Source organism: Penicillium pulvis (genome assembly GCF_028828015.1).
Source record: "Penicillium pulvis strain IBT 33274 chromosome Unknown contig_23_segment0_segment0, whole genome shotgun sequence".
NCBI lineage: Eukaryota > Fungi > Ascomycota > Eurotiomycetes > Eurotiales > Aspergillaceae > Penicillium > Penicillium pulvis.
Window position 1 is genome coordinate 1784635 of NW_026643075.1, and position 23717 is coordinate 1808351.

The window sequence follows — 23717 nt, forward strand, 5'->3', positions numbered from 1 at the left end:
AACTCCAATATGTCGAACCAGCACACCAAGTATGCCGCCCCTCCCAACAGACCCCTCATTTGCGACCTCCAATTTTTAACATTTCATTTAAAGGAAGACTTACACCCTCAACACCGGTGACAAGATCCCCGCCATTGGCCTGGGTACCTGGCAGTCCAAGCCCAATGAGGTCCGGGTCGCTGTCAAGGACGCCCTGCTGAAGGGCTACCGCCACATCGACACTGCCCTTGCTTACGGCAACGAGGCTGAGGTTGGTGCCGGTATCAAGGACTCTGGCGTGCCCCGCGAGGAGATCTGGCTCACCACTAAGCTCGACAACCCCTGGCACCACCGTGTGGAGGAGGGTATTGCCTCCTCCCTCAAGGATCTCGGTGTTGACTACGTTGACCTGTACCTTGTTCACTGGCCGAGCTCCACCGACCCCAATGACTTGACCAAGCACCTTCCCGACTGGGACTTCATTAAGACCTGGTACGACAGATCTCCCCCATGCGCACATTCAGATGTGTTTAGCAATGCTAACTTCATCACAGGCAAGAGATGCAGAAGCTCCCTGCCACCGGCAAGGTCCGCAACATCGGTGTCTCCAACTTTGGCATCAAGAACCTTGAGAAGCTCCTCAACCACCCTACCACCAAGATCGTCCCCGCCGTGAACCAGATCGAGCTGCACCCCAACAACCCCTCTCCCAAGCTGGTTGCCTACAACACTTCCAAGGGCATCCACTCTACCGGTTACTCCTGCCTGGGATCCACCAACTCCCCTCTCTACAAGGATCCTACTCTGCTGAAGATTGCCGAGAACAAGGGCAAGACTCCTCAGCAGGTGCTGCTCGTCTGGGGTATCCAGAAGGGCTGGAGTGTTATCCCCAAGTCCGTCAGCAAGTCGCGTATTGAGGGCAACTACGAGATTGACGGCTGGACCTTGACCGATGAGGAGATCAACCAGCTTGACAACCTTAAGGATCGCTTCAAGGTCTGCGGTGATGATTGGTTGCCTATCAAGGTTTTCTTCGGTGATGACGAGTAAATATTTAGCATGGGTTAACATGTTTATGAAGAAATGCGCTTTAGATACCAAAAGAATTGATTTTAGATGGTCACCATTGATGTGTTTATTTCCCGGAATCTCCATACTTGTAAGTTGTAGACTTTGATATAGAATGAGACCTAGTCAATCTGTTATTATGAGCTGTAGAAAAAAGTCCATTAGTGATGTCAGTGTTTCTGCAGGTTGGATACCATTCATCTTAACTCAACAAGACCATGTGGAGACAATCCCAATTGACCAATTCCATAACTGGTTCTACAGAGTAGGTGGGCGGAAATTTGGCGATATAATTACTGAATGAAGACCAGCCTGTCCCACTTGTAAAAATTCTTGCTGTATCTTAAATACATGCCTTAATAGCTCCACCTAAGCACCGCCTTCTTTTCCTTTCGTCTCATCCTCGCCGCTACTGTCTACTTCTGACTGGGCATAAGTCTCAATCCCAACTCTAGGTTTACGCTCTCTATGAACAATCGTCGTCTTTTGTGAGGATAGCTCACGTATGGTGGTATTAATCTGGGTAGCAGTAGATCTCGGGTTCAGCCCTCTATGGTCCTAAAACCAGGGGCTGGGGGTATCTCTCATGCATTTCAGAACTGGAAATTGATGCATCGGTTATTTTTCACTCGCTAATAAGTCTATCAAATATTATTAAAAAATTTCCTATGGCGTTTGGAGCTTGGTCGGCTGCATACCTGGATATATCCATACTGATAAATCCTCACTTTCCAATAAAACCGGCTTGAACTACCTAATCCAATCGTTAAAGGAAACGCCGGTCACTTCTATATTGAAATAACTGGAATATGTCGGCTCGACTAAGTCATCGGGCCCTTAAATCATGACCTTCCGTCCCCAATAGCCAATACTTCCCATATAAAAGCTTTGTAGTGACAATTCTTCTCCAAGGAATTCCCAAATATACTTCCAAGAAGTAGGCTCGGGATTAATCGTTAAGGGAGTCTTAGTCTTTAAAGTTACTAACTCGAGTATAAGAGAGTCTAGAGTCCCCTTAGCGGTGATAAGAAATGATTTGAAAGACTCAGATTAAATTTAGATCCAGTGGAGGCGAAGATCTTTCAGTCGGGTGAACTTAATAGTTCGAGATAGCTCTGAAAAGTGGGATTCGCTCATACTACGTTAATATTGATACTATTGCGAGAACACGAGTTTTTCAAGTCTGGGTGCAACAGCAATCAAAAGATCGATATGACTGTTTGAAGTTGGAGTAAACCCCGGCTTCTCCTTATCATAACATATGTATATATGAAGATTTTCTAGGCCTCCAAGCTTTGGAAGAAGAGAATTAAATTGCTCTTGCGTAAGAGAAAAATTAGGAGAAGTTGAACCACAGAAATTAGGACCACATATATTCAATGCTCTAATCTTTTATTTAGATTCATTGAGACCTTATAAAATTCTTAATAAGGCCAGAGAGTTAGCCTTAGCTACATAGTGCCATTAGACATGATTTAAGTTCAAGAAGTGGAACCTATAGTTAGCCTGATTTCTTAGCTTCTGAAACCCTAGAAACCGAAGTTCCGTCTGCCGTAGACCAAGTAGATAGCTTATCGCGTAATGCTTTAGCCCAACGTACTCAACGTTTCTGAAGGAAGCGAAGCATGTGTGGAGCCTAGCGGTAAAGGTGCTTGATTTGAGAAGAGCAAGATGATCGGCGACTATGCGTTGATATACTGCATAACGGGCATATAGGGCATCATTATTTGGCCTCAGGTGGGGTAACGGCTTTGAATATCGAGAGTTTTAAAACCCCTTAAGATCCATATCGTGGCGACCTTCAAAAACGGTCGGGATCATCCATAACTGCCGGACTCCAGCTCGGACGGTATCGCTTTTTGCCAGATCTTCTAGTTATCGCATGCCTTCGCTAGTGGCAATGAAGCAAATGCTCCTGAAATAGCGATCTACGAATGCTTCTAAAGATTTTACATACAGGGAGCGACATGATATCCTGAGTGCGGCCCTATCAGGCTGCTCTAGATAGCTACAAATTCTAGTCACAAGTTCGATTGGCAGAGTTGTGAGAGACATTTTGGTAGGACTTCTCGAAATTGCAGGGTCATTCCAGTTGGTAGCATGTTTAAATTAGTCAAGGGGATCCTTGGTCGGCTAAATAAATACTTGCGGGAGCCCGAGGCGGATAGGAGCTCCTTAGGGCCTACTAAGGCACGCCTGATTTAGGGGAAACGATCATCATGATGTGGGGGGGGTCAACGATGGGACTAGAAAAAAATACAGTCCCATGGGGAATGTTAAGGTCTAAAATCAGCTGTTTGGGTGTTAATATTATAGATCTGGGTATTTGAGTAGTACTCTAGCTTGATCGTAAGACTTCACTAGACTATTTACGCGGCGCTGCTTTCCTAATTGTGTATAGTCAAATGTTCTGGTGACCCACCGCCAAATGTTCTGATTACATTACCTCTCCTGATTCTACGTGCTGGATAATACAGAGTACTGTACATCATGTACTAGACTTAGCGCGATCGTTCCGGGTGGAGCCCCGGTTACTAAGCCGCTGTGGCGGTGCCTCGCCACTGGGGTAGGCTGCCTTAGGACGTAACCTCCTCTCTTCCATACTCGATATCCAAACCCAAAGGTACTCTTGTTATCTATCAAATCATCAGTATGGCGCCTGTAAATGGGCACCTGCTGCTCCCCAAAATTTGGAGAGCAGCAAGGTATGTGTTACCCATTATCTTTAGCGTCTGACTCATGGACTAATCGTCTACCAGGTTCGCCTATGAGAAGGCCTCCAAGGCCATACGAGCCAAGTTACCCGAACCAGCTCAGCATACCTCACTTCGCTACCAACCAGCCTACGCCCGGATCAACAGACAGCCTATCAATCGCGCCGCGGCTATCCGCCAGGCTCGCAGCCGTCACTTCTCCACTCGTGCAGCCGGTGCCTTTGCCTCCGTTATCCGAGGCATCCAAGCTGATGTTGGCACCTTCAAGACCACCCGCGTCGCTTCCAACATTAGCCGATTGACTGCTCGCGCCCCGTTCGCATCAACCCTCCGCCCCAACCTGACCGGTGGCACCTTGGGCCGCACCGCGGGAGGATATGCAATTGGTGCCGGCCGTTTTGGCGGGGCCCGATACTTCTCCCATGGAGCCGCAGCCCCCGCCCAAGTCATCCAGAACGTGTCTCAAGGTGTCCGTGCATTCTTCCTGTCGGGCCAGAAGATTCGATTCGACGGAATTGACCCCCGTACGGGCGAGAAGCGTTACAAGGCCGTGAGCGCTATCCAGGACCAGGCCGGTCGAAACATGACCGCCATTCCCCGCACTGCCCCAGGTTCGCACATCGACTTCCAGCTTTCCCCGACCATCACCGCTTTCGGTGTTCTGGCTGCTCTGGATAAGAAGACCGGTGCCACTACGGAGACTCTGCAGTCGGAGGGTCTTATGGATCTCCTGTCCGCCGACTTTGCCCGTGCCTTGAAGGAGTATGCTACTGTCTTGAATGATCTCAAACGTCTTTCAACCCTGGGTGATATGCCAATTCTACTCCACGATCGCTCTACTATTCGCGTCCGGTTCCCAGGATGCGACGCTGAGACAGTCGAGAGCCTTTGTGACGAGGTTGGTGTCCAACGCGGTCGCATTGTTCAGGACGATGACTTTGATCTCCGCACTGGCGTTGATCTAGCCCTGCTATTCCCATTTGCACCGAGCATGGCCCCATCATCCAACACAGAAGATTTCTTCGAGCAGCCCTGTAAATCAATCCGTCCATCCACCGATGACCTCGACTGGCACGCCATGCTCACTCCCGAGGGCAGTCCATTCTCTCACAATTCCCGTGACTCTGGTAATGCCATCAGTTTCAACGACAGTGAGCTGTTCTGCGAGAACCCATGGACCTCTCCTAAGTCGGCATACTCGAGTGTCAATATCAGTGAACTCGGGGACCGTGCATTTTTCCCTGAAGAGTCTGGTTCCTGTGCTAGTTCCGATAGTGCATCCGGATACGATGGTGCTGAGGGCATTCACCGATTTTTAGCTGAGTGTGATATGGCACGGCGCTGATTGGGTCCTTTGACTTTTGTTATAACATTTATATGGTCTTATTTTCTTCTTGTTGTTTTTTTCTCTTTTTTTTTTCTGATGGAATTTTCCTTTGGCTATCCAGGTAGATGCCAGATCCATGATGACAGCGCTGATACCACTCCACTCACTTGATATTTCCTTTTTGTTCTGCTTTCTGAAGTCCTGGTGATAGTACAGAATCCATTAAACTTTTTTGAAATTGCCTGCCGTTCTCCACATACTGCACTTTAAAGCTTTTTAAAAGCCACGTAGATCATACCAGCTTACTTGAGCCATATCACGAAGTCAAAAGTTGTGTTATCCCCATCTACAGTGAGGTAATGCCTTATCGCGATGTAGAGAACATTGTTATCAACACGTGATATTACATCATTGGACCCCTGGTCCTACTTTTTAAGCTGTAGACTTAACATTCTTCAATGCCACATATTCAAGGAGACTCAATCTAGACCATCCTACACCTACTTGGCTCAAGCTCAATTGTGAACAATCTAAAAAATGAACTCCCTTCCACTACGCACCAGAGCGTCAACGCTGCGTCTCCGCAGCCTTCATTCACCACGCTTAAGCTCCATCGCGGCCCCCAGGAGCTTATCCACGCTAACATCTGGATACCTCCAACAAAAGGGGCCTCAGATCAAACCCAATCTGGGCAGCCGTAATCACTTGAAGGCATTACCACAAATTACACTCCAACAAAAGGCTGTTCAAACACGGCAACACAGCACCACTTCTAAACCAACAGCGGACGCTTTAATCGAGGAGCTCCAAGACCTCTACGAAATAGCCAAAGATGAATTCGAAATCGCTACTGAAAGCACAGACGGCGGCACAATCTACGCAGCCTCGGACCGCGACTCGGCCCGCGATGCCCTAAACGAGTTCTGCGCTACCTACTTCCTCTATACCTCCCGCCCGGGCGAGGAGGATACCGGTGTGATTCTGCGCTCTGGGGAGGCGATGAGTGGGACTAGGCTGCGGAATGCAGAGGTTGTCTCCCTTGGTGAGGATGGGGAGCAGGGGCCTGTTGTTGATACGGCTTTTGATCCTGCGAGTGTGGAGGATGCTGTTAAGGACGAGGTTCGACGGAGGATCGGACAGCGGGTTAGGGAGTTGAGGAATGCTGTTGAGCTTTTGGAGGAGAGGGCTTATGAGGAGTAATCTACTATGGACTTTGGTATCTGTATGTCCAAGACTGGGGATGTTAGGTTTGGTATGCTGTGTACTTGTGCCCAGGTGGTTTTTATATGTATAAGATGAGGACTGTATGGAAATTATTCACATATTGTTTGCCCAGCTGCCTTGTGGAGTTTCTGTCAAATGTTTCGTCACGTTGCTATGTATACACGCAACGTGAATACTACATGGGTCAGGTGCTTTCAATACCTTCGGACGTGTTCTTCAAGTATATAAAAGCTTTATGGTCGTAAGCGTAAGCTGAAGCTCTACCTTATTTGAGCAGAGCGTACTGCCTCCATGCTTTTGCAAGTCAGTTTGGTCTATGGCCGTCTGTGGTGATCTCTATTTGTCTGTACATGATGACTTCTGCTTAGATCTACACATATATCTAAACAGCACATACATACTAGGTCAAACCACGCCAAAGCTCTCTGGAACCGACAGATGGTGGATACAGCTTACAAGCACGTGGTCTCAATACAGTATTTTTAATTTAGCTACCTGGGCAGGAGGGGGTGAAAGAATGACTACTAGCTCTCTAGATTATTCATTTGATAGATCAGTCCAACTGTTAAAAAGCAGCCTTAAGGTATACGCGGCAACGACATAAAATGACTAGAACAACGAAAATCTTCATTCCAATTTAAAGTCCAGATAACAGGAGTCTGGACAAGGAGAACACATTTTTCTCCGGGTTATCATTAAGCACAAAAAGTTGAAAAACTCCAAAGAGACCGACAAACGGAAACCCCATCCCAGGGAGCCGCAAATACGCCGGGCCGCATATCACGCCGTTCCATATCGAGGTCGTAAAGCAATTGGGTCGATCAGGTAGGTAATTGACATGTATATCGTAACAGTCCAATCAGATAATGGGTAAATGAAGAGTACAAAAGAAGACAAATCATAATTCGGATTTGTTAAACCATGGTGAAGGGTGTGAGTGCGAAGTGGTCGGGGCTAGGGGAAGGAAGAGTGGAGTTGGGCTCTTTGTGGGTTGTGCGTTGGTGGCGCTTTAATTGATCTATAAAGTAAAAAATTAGTGTTTGCTGAGAGTCGAAGGGCAGTCTGAAAACATACCAGGACGAGTAAAGCTCTTGGTGCAGCCAGGGTAGGGACATTTGTGTTTGCGTTCACCGTGGGCTAGAATGAGTTAGTACATGATAATTCCATGGTGTAAATGCTGGAAACATACTTAATCTGTGGCTGGACATATTCGATGAATCTCCAGTCTCAAAGTCGCAACCGGGGTAAGTGCATTTGAATGGCTTTTCGCCAGTGTGGGTGCGTGAGTGGGTTTCTATGATAATTAGCTATGTTCCTGATGATGTAAATAGAGAAACTTACTCAGTTCACTGCTATCGGTGAACATCTTTCCACACTCTTTGCATTTGTATGGCTTGTCACCACGATGACTGCGCTCATGGCGGTCAAGGGTCGCCTGCCGAGCGAAAGATTTGCCACAGACTGAACACCTGAAATTCTTGTCTGTTGGGATGGGATTAGCATATGAAACAAGATGTGATAGAAATAACCCGAGACGTACAGTTGCTGTGTGTCAGAAAGTGGCCCTGCAGCTTCGACTTTTGTGAAAACGGCTCATCTGGCCGATGACACCCAACCCAACAGCAGTAATACCCGTTGCCCTTGGCCCCATCAACTGTGTTCATGTGGCAAGACACAAGATGTTCCTGGAGAGCGCCAGCATCAGTGAAAGTGGCTCCACATGGGGTTTTAACTCCATGTAATTTTGTTGACCATTTGCACATATGAATGTCATTGTCCTCAGAGAAATCGGGCGTCGTTAAGATTGATGAGACACCTCCGTCCAGCGGTGGTGGAGTTTCTCCAGGGCTTGAAATAAAGTGGGAACTGATGCTGGACCTGGACTGCCGGGAGTAAGGAGAGTAAGAGTGGACATGGGCGTGTTGGTGCGCTTTGCACCGATGGTGGGTACGATGAGGTCCTCGGATAATTTGAAGGTTCAGGTCATTAGGGTTCTTGAAGTGACCGTGGCCGTGACCGTGGCCGTGGTTGTGTTCGTGTAGGTAATGGTGTTCGGGATGAGCATGGAAGATATTTAGGGGGTCGGACGTATTGCTTTTAGGGGCTTGAAAGGGACTCGGAATTGTGTGTTCATGATGAAGTTGGTCTTGCTGGATAGGAAAATCTGGACAGGTTCCCAAGAGATGGAAGACGTCGGCTGGGTTGACATCAGTCTGCGTGGGCATTTGTTGCACGGGGAAGATTCCTTGCAAGTCCTTCTGGAAGTCATGGCACTCGAAATGGTTCGCGACGCTTTGGTCGCAGTGATTCGCGTGGGCTTGGTACGATGACAGGAAGTCTTGATGGTAGCAGGGATCTATGACAGCCGGCAGGGTATGATCAGGGATTTTTCCAGATTCACCAACGCCTTGGCCCATGGAGGCAGAAGGCAACATGCTAGAGGTGTCCAACGACAGAGGCGTATTGAGACCGAAGAACGAATCGAATTCACAATTCTGTTCCTCAATGCCATCACAGCAGTGATCCTCGAAGCAGACAGGGTCCGTGCTTTCGCAATGGTTCCCATCACAGTGAGTATCGTCGCAATGGGCAACGGAGCAGATAGTCGAGGCATCGCAGTCCACAAAGCCATCGCATACTGACCCACAATCTAGCGGGCAATCTTCCTGACACTCATCCTGGCAGTCATCTTGGCAACCATCTTGACATTCATCCACATCACAGCAAGCCTCGTCGACCACACAAGGGCCAAGCGCTTTTGGACCGAGCGCCGTGTGATGCTCTTGGTCTAGGCAGTCCCACTGGGACCGAGGCTGGTCGCCCGATTTAGTCTCATCTTTTCCATCAATATGGAAGTCCTCCCAGCGACACTCTAGACAGAATTCACGACTCGGAGCTTGAGAAGTCATGATGCGCACGGTTCAGGGACAGGATACTCAAGAGAAGGATAAGGAAGGGAAGAGGATGGCTAAAACGGGGCAAGGCCAGGGACCAATTCTCGTCTCAGAAAGGTACAAGGAAGGAAAATGGGGAACAGACGGTAGAAGAACTAGGAGGGGGATGTGCGACCGCAAAGTGGGATATGGCCTGCGCCAGGTACAATAATTTCCTTAGTAGAAATCACGTAACCGACCAAGGGCCTAAAGCCGCCACTTTGGAATTCCACTATGGGGTCGCTAGAGCCCCAGAAAAGCGCAATAGGGTGTTTCCACTGTTTTCGCTATCCAATGTCCACTGCAGGTAGTTTCACGCTTGTGTCATGCGCTAGGACCGCGGGAGTACTTTGCAGACTCGGGGAGGATCAACGACGCAATCGGAGAATTGGCGAGCAATCGTGCAGCGCAAAATGGAATCGAGGAGCAGAACGAGGACCTTGGAAGTTGAGAAATAACCGAATCTGGATCGAAAAGGGGAACAGCCTATTGCCCATCGACTCTCACTGGCGTGGGGACCTTTGGGACGACGAAGTGAAGGTGAGGACCTTGGGGGTTAGGCGTCATAGTTTTCGAGCGAATTGCAACACTGCAGTTGGTGAGCGGTCAACCAAGGCGTTTATCCTGTTAACATTGTCGCGAGCAGACGCCGGTATTGAAATTCTTCCAGCATCTGCACGGAGTAACCCCGAGGATAGAATAGAACGAATCTCTCTTTTTTCCTTCAGTCCCTTCATCCGATGACTAACCGGAGATCTTTAGCCCCGCCAGTCTTTAAACTTTCATATCGCTCCAACGGGCCTACCATACCTGTGGTAACCTATAACAGATATCATATTAGTCGCATCACTCACGCGACACCATTCCCACTATCATTATCTCACTTTAATGTCTGCAACGAAGTATATAGATCAAGTCACATTCTTCGTGCTGACGTAACCCCACGTGCCCCGGATCTCCCGCGATAGCTTATCGTTCGCGCAATTAATGCACTGACCACCTCAAGTCCCGACAAAGACCAAAGGGCCAGATCTATGAGACCCTGAGACCTACTGGCTAGCTACAAAAACCTCAATCAAACACACTCGACACTACTTACACCCTAATTGTAGTGCCACCAACAATTCGGCCGCCATTTTGGTGTCTTTAAACAGAACCCCTTGAAAACATCCCCGACCCCCGCACCGGCATCAACATGGGTAACATATGTTCCCGCTCCTCGAACAATGACCCGGAAGCTTTCACAGGACCCGGCCGTGTTGTCGGAACCTCAGATCCTTCCAACTCAGCACCGCGCGCCTCCGTCCCCCCAACCACAAACTGGAAGTCCTCGCCGGGTCGCACGCTGGGGGAAACCTCGCCTGGTGGGGCGCAAGGGGCTAGTGACGAAGCGCGGTCGAATGCTGCGATTGCAGCGCAGGTGAGCAATTTACTACGTACATAACCATGGTATGAGAGGACTGTTTAATCTAATATGTCTACGTTGGTTCAGAAACGCGCGGAGTCCATGTCAGCTACGAGCAAGGGCAAGCTCGGCTCAAAACTAGCGGCTCAGAAGGCAAAGACACAGACGCAGACATTGGATGAAGCTAGTCGGGATGAGAGGGCGGCGCGGGATGTGGATGAGGTGGAACAGGCGAGACAGTGGTCCTGATAAGAGCTATCTATGCTTCGATCTGAGCGTTTATGTTTGCATTGTCTTTCAATTTATATTAATGCGTTTGATAGCGTTGCCGTTCCAAGGTTGGTGATTCCCCATGTCAAACTAGATCCAACTAAACGGACAACCTACTCCTGTATTCCGGGACTACTTTATGCACTTTTATATAATGTTACTGCCTAGGTGATGGAGAATAATACAGTGGACTATAGATATTTGGTTTTATGCCTGTACATGTGTCTTGCATGCATCAAGGCTATTGCTCTCCATGGTATATCCTTATCCCAAATTATCGTACAACCACATTTCATGCAGTACATTTCGAAAAGGTCATAAAAAGGCCCACGGACCGGATAAAGCGTTGAGTGGAGGCTAGACAACACTGTAACGACCACTGGCGGGAGCACGAGCATCGCTGTCAGCGGCGGCGATAGTACCCTCCTTCAACAAACGCATAAGCTCGCGCATGGCGTTGGTAACGGTAATTTCAGTTTCACCCTCAACCAGGATGTACAGTTTAGGCGCATCCTCGGAAGCAGGTTCTTTGCCAGCTGCATAGAAATTTCCTTTCGTAGTGATGGATGTACCGGTGGATTCGAGAATCTTGGCGACGTTTGTGCGATTTGTGACGGCCCAACGAGCTTTTTCTGTAGGAAAATATTAATAATTGTCGTTGCCAAATATACTGCGGGGAGAACTTACGGGGAAAGTCGTTGATTTCAAGGGTGGCATGAAACGCGCCAGCATCTGGTCCACGGTTATCGATGGGAACACCAGATCTCATCACACCAGCTCGGCTCAAACGAGCATGAATATCAGCAACGGCAGAGCCGACCTTGTCAAGTGGGTTCTTAGAGCCGCCCGCCGGGTCCTTCTCTGTCCTGTGCACAGTAATTTTGCCATCCAGATCAATGCCCTTAGGCACTCCGACAAGCTGAGTAGGAGCCGGAGCAGCGGCAGATTGCACAGACGAAAGAGCCTTGTTGAAGCGCTCCTCATCCTTAGCATTCTTCTCCTCCTTCTCTTCCTCTTCCTCGCCCTCTTCACCGGTTTTATAGGTACGACGCTCGCGGTTCCGGGCGGTCTCACGCTCCTGGTCAAGCCGCTCAAGACCCTTGCCACCGAATCCAGAGGCCATGGACTTTTCTTTGCCAGCCTTGACCTTCTCTAAGAAACCATCAACGAGCTTTTGAACGGGCTCGGGGATCTCCTGACCACTCTGCTTGAGCGCCTTGGCAATATCCACAGAATACCGATCTTGTTCTTCAGTGAGGAAAGTGACGGCGGTTCCAGTGTTTCCAGCACGACCAGTTCGACCGGCACGGTGGACATAGTCCTCCAAGTGATTAGGTGCGTCGTAATTGACGACGAGTTTGAGCTGCTTCACGTCCAGACCACGGGCGGCAACGGAGGTAGCAACCAAGACTGGGAAAATACCTGCCTTGAAATCTTCGATAGTAGAATCACGATCGATCTGGTCCTTTCCACCGTGGATGGACATACACGGATAACCCTTGCGCATGAGCTCCTTGAGCAAGTTATCAGCAGATTCCTGACGGTCCACGAAGATCAACGCCCGCGCGTCCTCATTTGCGTCATCCTCGTATAGATTGCCCAGTATCTCTAAGAGACGGAAGAACTTCTGGTCCTCGTTGCGGACCTCAACGATCTGTGTAATTTCAGGGGCGACAACGCTCTTACCACCAACTACAATCTCGACCGGCTTTTTCAGGGTCTTGCGAGCCAAAGCTTCCATATTTCGAGGGAAGGTGGCAGAGAAAAGGACGGTCTGACGATCTGGTCTTACGTTGGCCATGATCTTCATAACCTGGGGTTCAAAGCCCATATCGAACATACGATCGGCTTCATCAAGAACAACGTAGGTAACACGTCGCAAATTAATCACTCGGCCTGCATTTGCTGCAAGCAAATCGATCATGCGACCCGGGGTGCATACGACAATTTCTGCTCCCCGCTTCAAGTCGGCGATTTGATCCTTGATTGGAGCACCACCATAAGCGCATACTGCACGAAGACCTAACGCCTTCAAGAAAGGTTTGCAGTCCTTGTGAATCTGAGTCGCCAGTTCACGGGTCGGTGTCATGATCAGACTGATCGGACCTTCCATATTCTCAAGAGGCCGTTGATCTTTAATGTGTCGAAACATCGGAATGAGAAATGCCATTGTCTTTCCCGAGCCAGTCTTCGCAACACCAATCACGTCACGACCAGCCATTACTGAAGGAATGGCCTGGGCTTGAATTGAAGTGAGGGATTCGTAGCCAAGTCGTTGAACAACGTCAAGAGTTTGTACACCTAGTCCGACCTCGGCCCATTTCTGTACGGGTTTTGGAACATCAAGACCACGAACTTTGATACCATCGAGTTCAAGACGTAGATTGGCGGTCTCCTCCTCGCTCATTTCTGCGAGGTGCGCTGGCTCGTGATAGAACATCTTCCGGAATGGTTCGTACTCGACTTTCGCGTGATCAACTGCGGGGATTTCCTTTTTCTTCTTCTTGTTGGCAATGGCGAGAACATCATCGGCATCATCATCTCCGACGGCGGTGATGGCCACATCTTCTTCGTCACCGAACATGGCCTGGGGTTGTTGTGCCTCCTTCTTCTTGGAAAATTTGGCGCCAAATGTTTTCTTCGGTGGTGCTGTTTCTGCTAGTCCTGACATGAAGGCATCTAGAGGATCAACTTCCTCATCTACTTCCATTTCAACTTCGGCTTCCGGGTTTGACGCATCTGTCATTTGGACATCACCGTTTGTTTGCGAGTCGGTTTGTCCGTCGCTTTCTGACTGAATGACATTCTGAAGTCGCTCTTCCCGGCGTTCCGCTGCTGCTCGGGCAGTAGCTTCGGCGTCTTCCTCGGCCACATCTTCGTGCATATCCATATCGTCATCTCCGGCATCATCTGCTGCATTATCTTTGCCATCATCAAGGGGAGGAGTAGGAAGCCTCTCGAACTTCTTACGCGTGGATTCCTCCTCACCAAATCCAAGTGTCCGAGTCGCTGTGGATTTCTCTTTGTCAGAGGCCGTCTTTGCTCCTCCCAGTCCAAAACCACCCACATTGCCTATGGGTTTAACCGAAGCGGAGGCGGAGGTGGGGATAGGTGATGGTTTCGGAGGGGCTTTCGTGTTTTGAGGCACAGCGACATCGTTTCCAAGAACAGCGGGCGATGCAGCAGAGTTTACGAGGTTCTTTGCGATAGCTTTAGGGTCGAACTTCCCAGGGTATGGAGTTGACGCCGCAGATTCGGTGGGCGTCGCAGGTGTTTGAGGTGAGGCAACAGCAGGGGAAGCCACGGATTTCCGGTCAATTGCGTCTAAGATGTTCCGAGGACCAGCCGCGGCCTGTTCTTGTTCCTTGCGATCACGCTCCGCTGCTTGCTTCTCTTTCCACGCTGCCAATTTCGCTAGTCGCTCGGCTCTCTTCTGTTCGTCCGTTTGAGCAGCGGGCGCAGGTGCGGGCGTGGATGGTTTAGATGGTTCACGGGTTCGAGACCTCGACTGCCGATTCGACCCGCGGTCTCGGCTATCCTCCCGTCTAGACTTGGGTTTCAGGTCAGCAGAATCATCCGTGCGCCTGCGATCGCGGTCGCGTGAATCATCTCGCCTGGGTCGGTATTCTCTATCGCGGCTTCTCCGGCGGAAGTCATCTCGCTCTCTAGACCGTCGACGGTCTCGAGATCGTTCTCTTCGGTTGGGTCGGTAGGTATCTTCATCGCGCCGGTCTAGGGAGCGGTCACGTCGTCGGTAGCCGGCTCTGTCGCGCCCGTTATCGCGACCACGGAATCGGCGCTGGAGGGTATTTAGATTAGACGGTGCTCTCAATATGCTGGACTGAGGGCAATTGCCACGTACCTCTGGACTGCGGGATCGGCGATAGCTGCGTCCCTCATCCCGCCGGCTTCGATCAAAACGGTCATCATCTCTGCGAATCCGCTTGGATGAAGAGTGTGTGCTGCCTACAGGAGATGGTGAGCGAGTATCCCCGTGGCGAGCCATTGTTGCAGGCCAACGATGAGTGAGTATTACTGAAACTCAAGAGCACCAGGATTTGAGCACCAAGTGGAAATATCACCAGAATCCCATGTAGTGCCCACTGATAAGGTCAGGCAACTATTCTTGAAGTAAGTCAAGGGTGGAGCCGAATATATAAAACGCCAATGTTGATGCTATTTTCGCTATCCGGATGGGGGATCGCTGTCACGTGTACTGCACGTGATGCACCAAACCCAAAACGGAAGGTTCTAAACTGAAGCTCGGACGCGACCCTAACAACCAGCCACCGCTTGCGTCAGGAGCCCCTTCACACTCATTTGCTTTTTACTGCCAACCAATTGTGCAGCATTGTTGATTAATTTGCACCCAACTGCACTTCTACCCGGACAGCAACTGAAGCTTCTTACACACTCATGTCTTTGCAGTGGGTCCGTCGCGCAGGTGTGCTTCGGCACCTGCATCTCGGTGATGCGATGGCTCGTCCTAGTCGTGTGACCGGATTACAGAACCAACTTCGCCGTCTATGTCTCTCCAGCCAACCTAGACTGACTCCGCTGGTCGGAGCTCTCTCTACCATCACATCCCAGCAGTCTCACTCATATGCGACTGATGCCTCTCGCCCTAAGCCCAAGAAATCTACCAAGGCCACCGCTGGCACGCGCAAGAAGAGCACAGCACCAAAAAAGAAGCGCGAGTTGACAGAAAAGCAGAAGGAAGCTAAGGAGAAGAAGAAGCAACGTGATCATATCAAACAACTCAAGGAAACTGCACTGGAGACCCCAAAGAAGCTCATTGCGGCCGGCCACCGTCTTGCTTTCCAGTCAAAATTTGCCGAGCTCCGACCTCATCACTCGGACATTGTGGAGACATTCAGCGCTGCATCCACGGCTGTTAAGAATATGACTGCCGATGAATCTGAAGTAAGTTTATGTCGCGCAGCTCTGTCAATTACCACGGCGTTCTGACCTTTCCACTTTAGCGATTCCAAAACCAAGCCGAGGAAAATCGTGCTGCCAACGAGGCCTCTCTTGCGTCATGGCTCAAGCAGTACCCCCCTCCAGATCAAGGAAGCGAACAATGCCCGTCGATCTCTGGCCAGACTTACCGGCAAGCCGGCTCGCCTCATCGTCGATGATCGTCTGGTGAAGCGGCCGGTGTCTGCCTTTTTCTGGTTCATGAGCGAGCGCAAAGCGTCCGGTGATCTCAAGTACATGCAGACACCCGAAGTCGCGAAGCAGATCGCACAGGAGTGGAATGACATGACTGAGACTGAGAAAGCAGTACGTTACTTCCCCCTGTAGTAGAAACTAGACATACAAACTGACAGCCATCTAGCAATACCAGAAGATGCAGGCGGATGACAAGGAGCGGTACATTCGTGAGCACAAGGAGGTATACGGCATGGATCCTAAGCGCACCAAGCAGGATTAAGCGCGAGCGCACAATCTTCTGTACTATCAGCAGTGAGTGTGACGGTGTTTTGAGAAATGGGTTTCCGGGGTCGGGAAAAGGGATTTGGCTTTTCAATATGGTGTCGCGTTGTTTCACATTCTCCCACGAGTCGCTTGATTCCCTTTCTTTTGTCGCTGTATTGTAGTATGCTTTGTACTTCTCTAATGTCACACATCTGTACTTTGGACTAGTCATACCTCCCCAAGGGGCCTGTCATATTCAGGACCCATCTACTATCATCATGATTGTTTTTCTGTGGTCTGATCCCCGGGGTATTAGTTGCAGACGCTCCGAATGCTGCATCGCGAGTCAATCGGCCCTCCGCAGCGGAGCACCCCCGCACCAGTGGATTTCGAGTCTCGCAAAGTGGCGGTGAGTAAAACGATGTGTCTGGCGTGCAGAGCAGCCCAAGCCGACCCTCTCTTGTCTGAAAAGGGATTGGATTGTGGCAAATTGTATAAAGAAATTTCTCCTTCAGTTTTCCAGTGTAGGGGGTGGAAGAAGGGGTTGAGTAAGGAATACCAGGCATGTGAGTACTTGATATCCATAGCAAAGCTTTCTCCGCACTCGTCCCTGCATTACATCCAACACCATGATTCTTTTTGGTAATTATACATGAGTACTCCGTATTGTACCGGAGGACACATTGTTTGTTTATTGTCTGCAGACGGGCTTACCCGCAATCTAGTCGGGCATCCACGGTTGAAGCTAGTCCGATCCACGGATGAGGGGTCCACGTTCAGCTTTGCAGTATGTTTCTTGCGGTGAAGACTGAGAATAAGGATCGAATACAATATGACAATAGGTGGAAAGTACGTTTTTTAAGAGACCTATAAGAGCATTACATCGAGCGATCATTATGATATCCCCTGCTTGTGGTTGGGGCAGGGGCCTCCCTTCTTGTTTCATTCGGGCTGATGGAGGGGGACTCTCGTTATCGATAGGCGGGCCACCACTGCATCATGTACGTTGCGCATATCTGCGTGTCTGTGCGACGCCCTCGAATGTACAGATTGTATTGTACATGAAGGAAATTTAGGAGGCATTTGAAGACTTTTTTTCAGGTGTCGAGATAGCTAGAATATAATGAGGAATTGGTGATCGCCATCCCAGCCTTCGCTTTTCAAATTTTTTGATTTTTGCACTTTAGCCTATTTCGGCTGGGGTTTAGCTCATTCCCGAACAGGCGTTCGTCTTTACCAACTTGAATGCGATTGAAGATTGACAAAGATTGATGAAGATAGTGAGAAAAGCTTCGTTGACTGAGTGTGGCTTTTTCCAGTAGAAGAAACAAAGGTGACCGTACGAGTGTGATGAGAGAAAGTGATTGTATGTGATGATCACCCACCGCCCCAACTCTACTTGTCCATCCCTGCCTCCTGGTCCTTGTTCTTCCTTGAAAGTTTATCTGATTATTCTCCCAGAATTCTCCCAGAATTCATTTCTCTCTCCAGAATCACAAGCGCAGTGTCCGACTTCATCCATAATCTCGTTATCGTCTATCGGTACGACGCTATCCGAATCTAGCATCGAGGACCGAAATCGCGCCGGTCGTGCAGGGTGGCTATTGTGTCCTTTTGTTTGTCCTACGAAATCTACCGACCCGAAAACCCTCGAATCCTCCCTCGATACCCCTCAAAGACCCGATCTCATCTATCGGCCCAACCTTGACTCATCCCAGCCGACTCCCGCGTGGGGACAATCACCAATAAACCAGACACCCACCTCATGTGTTCTCACCCAGTCGCCAAGAAGGGCTGGAGACACTAAGTGTCCCGGTATCGCGAAAATTACAAGAATTGATCGCATGCGATTATTATACCATGGCGGCTGTCGCGAGCGCTCGCTACAATGAATGCGCCGGCATGGTGCCAGGAGTACAGCAGAAATGCTGGAAACTGGCGGTGAACACACTACTGGATGACGTATGGGCGATACTCGTCATGGGAGAAAATACGGCTCTGTGTCAGGGTAAGAAGATGGGAAGTCAGCCGGGCATCATTACGGAATTGAATTTCACTTCGCCTGCTCCGCCCTCGTACACCCAGCCGCCGCCGTCTTACGAAGATGCCGTCAGCCATTTACCGCCGGGTTATGAGACTCTGGATACCCTTGCGGAGCGCAAGACGGGTGTGCTGCCGGTGGCGCTACCGTTGCTAGCTGAAAAAGCCAAATCAAAATCAGTAAATCAGTCCTCTTCTGTATTGAAAGATCGGAGGGACGTTGATATTGATTTTGAGAGCGCGGTAGGCATCCGGGAACATAAGAAGAAAAAAGGTGGAGCAAATAAGAAGCCAGTCGCTTCAACCCCGGCGGCAAATGCCGGTGGCTCGGATGGTGCAGGGGAGGAACCGCCGAGTGGTGATGGTGGAGGAGATGCAGGCGGAGGTGAAGGTGGAGATGCGGGTTCCGGCGGAGGCGATGGGGGTGACGGTGGTGATGGCTGGGGGGATAGCTGGGCTACAGCCGGGTCCAAAAAGAAGAGCAAGAAGGAAGAGGAGGAAGAAGAAGAAGCAGAACGACTGGCCAAAGAGGAAGAGGAAAAGAAGGCTGCTGAAGCATCTGCTGCAAACAATCTCAGCTGGGCTGATGATGGGGATGCAGGTGATGACGGTTGGGCTGGCGTTGGAAAAAAGAAGAAAGGAAAGGTACGTTACTGATTACAAGCTATTTCGATATGGCATTTGTTGACATAAGATATAGAGTGATGCACCAGTAGACGATTTTCAGGATATCGGCCTGAACGATGGTGCGCCACAGTTGGACTTGAACTTCGATTCAGGGCCTAAAACGGGCGGGACTGGTTTTGGCTTTGGTGGCTGGGGGAAGGACTGGAATACTGGCAACAAGACAGGTCTTGGGGCCATCGGTGAGTCCGCTCCGAAAGAGGAATCCAAAGATACAAATCCTTGGGCAATCGGCAAGAGCAAATCATCGAAGACCCCCGGTGGGTTTGATTTTGGCGACTTAGGATCCGGAAAAGACTCCAAGCCCGACGACGACTGGGGTGCCTGGGATAACCCAAAGGATAAGAAGAAAAAGAGCCTGCTTGATCCAGAGCCCGAACCGGAGCCTCAACCAGAACCTGAACCCGAGCCAGAGCCAGAACCAGAAGAGCCAGAACCGGAGCCCATCAAAGACATCACGCAGGAGGCTTGGTATCTAAATCTTTCCAAAAAGGAACAACGCAAGGCAAAGAAGGAATGGGAAAAGAAGGTAAAGGATGCTCAGGCCGAGGCCGATGCTAAAGCTAAGGTGAAAGAGGAAGCCAAGGCAGCCAAGGAAGAGGAAGAACGCCTAGCAAGGGAAGAGGAGGAACGCCTAGCGAAGGAAGAGGAAGAAACGAAGGCCCAGGAGGAAGCAGATCGCAAGGCTAAAGAGGAGGAGGAAGCCAAGAAAACCCAGCAAGAATCCAACGACTGGGGCTGGAATGTCCCGTCCAAGAAGGAGAAGAAAAAGAAGATCGACCTTCTGGCTGACCCCTTACCTGCACCGGATCCCCCAACGGATAGTGGCTGGATGGGTGATTGGGGGACGACTGGGAAGAAGAAAAAATCGAAGGATCCAGAGCCAATTCCAGAGCCAAAAGAAGACGACTGGTCTAGCTGGGGTGTCTCAACGAGCAAGGACAAGAAGAAGAGCAAGGGCAAAGTCGAACCGGAGCCTGCGCCCGAACCTGAGCCCGAGCCTGAACCTGAGCCTGAGCCTGAGCCTGAGCCCGAGCCAGAACCGGAACCTGAGCCTGAGCCTGAACCAAAGCGAGAGCCACTGGATCCTCTCTATGAAGACTGGCACACTATAAGTTCGAAGGAGCGGAAGAAGCGAGAGAAACAGTTGACACGAAAAGGGCTTCCTATCCCCGGAAAGGACGGCTTTGAACTTCCCTCTGATAAACCGCCTGACCCTGAACCTGAGCCGGAGCCCGAGCCTCCTGTCGAACCTGAGCCTGAACCTGAACCGGAACCGGAACCTGAGCCCGAGCCAGAACCTGAACCTGAGCCGGAACCCGAGCCAGTGAAGGTAGTGGAAGAGGAGAGCTGGGGAGGAGCCTGGGGCGTTACTAAGACCAAGAAGAAAAAGAAGGGCAAAGATATTGAAGAGCCGCCACCTCGCGCTCCTACACCTCCTCCTCAGGGCCTAACTCCAGAACCAGAGGCTTTCAATGAAGGCAATGATGACATCTGGGCAGACCTTGCCCCTAAGAGCTCTAAGAGCAAGAAGACGAAAGCCATTGAGTCAGTCAAGGAAGAAAAGCCTGCTGCCAAGGGCTTTTGGGCAACAATTACGGGAGGATCAGCACCCAAGAAATCCACCAAGAAAGACGAACCTCCTAAGGAAGAGGACCTTCTAATTGACGTTGAAGATGATCCCCCTGCTGAGCCAGAACCCGAACCTGAACCCGAGCCTGAGCCAGAACCTGAGCCAGAACCTGAGCCGGAGCCGGAGCCGGAGCCAGAACCAGTGAAGCCAAAGGTCAAGAGCACAGCTAAACTATCTGTTGCCGAGCGCATCAAGCAACTGGAACAGGCCAAAAAGGACAAGATCAAGGAGTCTAAATTGAAATCCAAGGAAAAGAAGCCTGACCCCGAACCGGAGCCAGAGCCTCCCGCCGAGGAGCCTGTGAAGAGCTCTAAGTCCAAGAAGGATCTGGAGCCAGAAGAAGAAAGAGAGCGTTCTAGAGACTCTGTTCCAGGTAGCTTCCCAGATGAACCTCCTGCTGAGCCAGAGCCGGAGCCTGAACCTGAACCAGAGCCCGAACCAGAGCCAGAAGCCGAAGCTCCTGCTCCCGATCTCTCGAAGATGACTAAAAAGGAATTGAAGAAATATAAAAGGGCCCAAGCGGCCGCCGAAGCTGCCAAGGAGTTTGCTCCGCCCCCACCCCCAGAGCCGGAAGCCCCGGCCCCGGAGCCCGAGGCTGAACCAGAGGCTGAGGCTGAGGCTGAGCCAGCTGCAGAAGTTGATGACGGGGCTCCCCCGACACCACCCCCTGAAGAACCAGAGGAAAAGCCTTCCAAGTCCTCTAAGAAAGATCGCCCACGTGTTGAACGCACCAATACATCTTCTGGCTGGGGATTCTGGGGTGCAGCGCCACCAGCAAAGAAATCTAGCAAAAAGGATCCAAAGCCTCCAATAGAGCCGGAACCAGAGCCGGAACCGGAGCCAGAGCCTGAGCCTGAGATTGAACCAGAGCCAGAGCCAGCACCGGAGCCTAAACCAGAACCAGCAGAAGCAGAAGCTCCTGAGGAAGAAGCTCCAAAGGAAATTCCCAAGGAGAAGAAGAGATCCTCCAAGGACAAGGAGTCCAGGAAAAAGGAAAGCAGTCGAGCGGAACGGTCGAAGCCGACAAAGTCTCGACCTAAGGAGTCTGATCAGGAGATTGAAAAGTCGTCAACATCAGACCGAGAGAAACGGCGAGACCGCGAGGCGCGCACTCCGAAGCAGCAGCGTGCCTCGACGCTATCCAATTTCATACTTGGTGCTCCTCCACCTACGCGAACGAAATCAACGCGCAAGCCAGGCACTTCAAAGTCAGCTTCCAGGCCAGTGTCCCGTAGACCATCTGTTGAGATGGATGGTGAGGGCGCCATGCCATCCCCTCCTCCGGATGATAAGCCCGAGATGCCCGATAAGGCAGCCAGGTTGATGGGGGCATCAAAATCAAGGCGCGAACGTCCACGCATGGAGAAACGGAGATCAGGTGAGCATTTGAGAGCCCTCCAAGTATGACCTAATCTAATCACTTGATATTCAGCTCCTCGTGATCCTTACGCGATCGAAGACGACGACTTAGTCATGGTAGACGCAGAAGAAGCTGGTGGCCAATCACCCAAGGAGGGCTCTAAGGGATCTGCACCATCGAAGCGCAGATCCAGGAGAGAGGTCAGTAGTATCCGTTCACCTCAATTACTGCTCGCTAAATTATATACCCATATAGTCGCGCGCAAGGCCTGAAGAGGATGACGCTGTCATCGTCGATGCGGATGGGCCCGATGACGCCGTTCTTGTCGATACCCCAAGAGACCCCAGGGAACGACGCTTGAAGCGTGCTAACACAGCTCCACCCAAGAAGCAAGAATCCGGCGGTTTAATGGGCCTGTTTGGTTCTTTTAGAAAGAATAACACTCGCCCAGAACGTCCAGAAATGCCAGACCGACGAAAGTCCCGCTCATACCGCGACGAAGAAGCAAGAAACATGACAGAGCCAGAACGTGATGATCCTCGACGAGCGCGACGTGACGACCGTCGCCGGCGATCTGTCAGGCCTGACACCGATGGGGAAGGATTCACCACCGATGCTGCTGGTGCGGCCATGGGCGAAACAGAAGCCGAAGATGCGGAAGCCCGTAGAGCCGCCCGGCGAGCGAAGCGCACATCTCGACAGGCACCTTCCGATACACGCGAGGTGGAAGCGCGGGAAGCCGAGGAACGACGTGCTAGGCGCAAAGAAAAAGAGAGAGCACGCGAGCAGCAGGCTAAGGAAGAGGAGGAAGAGCGCCGTCGCGTCCGCCGTGCTGCACGAGAGGAGCGACGTGCACGAGAAGAACAAGAAGCTCGCGAAGCCGAAGCTGCTGCCGAGGCCAAAGCAGCAGAACGACGTGAACGCCGACGCGTGCGCGAAGAGGAGATGGCCGCTAAGGCTAAACGCCGGCGCTCTCGCGCTGAAGAACCCCCAGCCCAAAACTTTTACCCGCCTGAAGAGCGACGTCGTGGCTCGCGAACAGCGGACGACTCGAAATCTCATCGCAGGCCCAGACCAATCATTCCAGACGCACCCGAAGAGGATCTTGTCATGACTGGTGGACTCAATCACGGCGCGCCAAAGAAAGACAAGACATCTTCGTGGGTCTACTCCCAAGCTGATGAGCCCCCGGAGCCTCCACAAATAGTCCCAACCTTCATTGATATGCCTCCAGCCGCTGCTACTGCCGCGGAAAACCTCAACGCGCATTCACTCTCTTCAGACGAAGAAGCTCGCCGTGCTGTCCGTCGCCGAGCTCGCCGCCGTGCGAAGTACGGTGAAATGGCTGACGAGGAGATTGAGGAGAACCGTTCGCGCCGCCAGCCTTCCCGCCGAGACCCCAAAAGCAGCTCTGGCAGTGGTGACTACGAGCGCGATCGTGGTATGAGATCACATGGAAGTCGACAGGATGCTCCTGTCCCTCCGAGCTCTGGGGCGAAGAAGTCGAGCTGGTTGCGCAAACTTGCAAATTTCTAAACCCGACACTGTTCCTATTTATGCGGTGGTCTTTTATTTATTTCCTCTATCACTTTTTGTTCTTTTTCTCTTTCTGTTTGTTTATGATGGAGCAGGTGGCATGTATTTGGTATTTTGGTTTGTTTT

General features: G+C 50.8%; 8 protein-coding genes across 8 annotated transcripts; 6 read left to right on the plus strand and 2 right to left on the minus strand.

Moving 5' to 3' along the window:
• Positions 1–9: 9 nt before the first annotated feature.
• On the plus strand, positions 10–1029 carry gcy1 (putative glycerol dehydrogenase Gcy1; the record flags this gene model as incomplete). The annotated part of the gene is made up of 3 exons (XM_057064481.1): positions 10–29; positions 94–471; positions 534–1029. 3 exons carry the CDS (start codon positions 10–12, stop codon positions 1027–1029), a joined length of 894 nt encoding a protein of 297 aa, XP_056922224.1.
• Positions 1030–3699: 2670 nt separating this feature from the next.
• Positions 3700–5106, plus strand: N7503_004935 (uncharacterized protein; the record flags this gene model as incomplete). The annotated part of the gene is made up of 2 exons (XM_057064482.1): positions 3700–3752; positions 3807–5106. The coding sequence occupies 2 exons, from the start codon at positions 3700–3702 to the stop codon at positions 5104–5106; spliced, it is 1353 nt and encodes a 450-aa protein (XP_056922225.1).
• A 519-nt stretch (positions 5107–5625) lies between these two features.
• Positions 5626–6288, plus strand: N7503_004936 (uncharacterized protein; the record flags this gene model as incomplete). The annotated part of the gene is made up of 1 exon (XM_057064483.1): positions 5626–6288. One exon carries the CDS (start codon positions 5626–5628, stop codon positions 6286–6288), a length of 663 nt encoding a protein of 220 aa, XP_056922226.1.
• A 938-nt stretch (positions 6289–7226) lies between these two features.
• N7503_004937 (C2H2-type zinc finger protein) lies at positions 7227–9221 on the minus strand (the record flags this gene model as incomplete). Its single annotated transcript, XM_057064484.1, has 5 exons — positions 7227–7330; positions 7387–7449; positions 7502–7606; positions 7654–7794; positions 7853–9221. 5 exons carry the CDS (start codon positions 9219–9221, stop codon positions 7227–7229), a joined length of 1782 nt encoding a protein of 593 aa, XP_056922227.1.
• Positions 9222–10440: 1219 nt separating this feature from the next.
• On the plus strand, positions 10441–10899 carry N7503_004938 (uncharacterized protein; the record flags this gene model as incomplete). Its single annotated transcript, XM_057064485.1, has 2 exons — positions 10441–10665; positions 10738–10899. 2 exons carry the CDS (start codon positions 10441–10443, stop codon positions 10897–10899), a joined length of 387 nt encoding a protein of 128 aa, XP_056922228.1.
• A 378-nt stretch (positions 10900–11277) lies between these two features.
• On the minus strand, positions 11278–14926 carry N7503_004939 (uncharacterized protein; the record flags this gene model as incomplete). The annotated part of the gene is made up of 3 exons (XM_057064486.1): positions 11278–11552; positions 11608–14719; positions 14783–14926. The coding sequence occupies 3 exons, from the start codon at positions 14924–14926 to the stop codon at positions 11278–11280; spliced, it is 3531 nt and encodes a 1176-aa protein (XP_056922229.1).
• Positions 14927–15336: 410 nt separating this feature from the next.
• N7503_004940 (HMG-box domain-containing protein) lies at positions 15337–16354 on the plus strand (the record flags this gene model as incomplete). Its single annotated transcript, XM_057064487.1, has 4 exons — positions 15337–15843; positions 15903–15970; positions 16023–16203; positions 16259–16354. 4 exons carry the CDS (start codon positions 15337–15339, stop codon positions 16352–16354), a joined length of 852 nt encoding a protein of 283 aa, XP_056922230.1.
• Positions 16355–18198: 1844 nt separating this feature from the next.
• On the plus strand, positions 18199–23591 carry N7503_004941 (uncharacterized protein; the record flags this gene model as incomplete). The annotated part of the gene is made up of 4 exons (XM_057064488.1): positions 18199–19023; positions 19079–22073; positions 22128–22255; positions 22311–23591. The coding sequence occupies 4 exons, from the start codon at positions 18199–18201 to the stop codon at positions 23589–23591; spliced, it is 5229 nt and encodes a 1742-aa protein (XP_056922231.1).
• Positions 23592–23717: the final 126 nt, after the last annotated feature.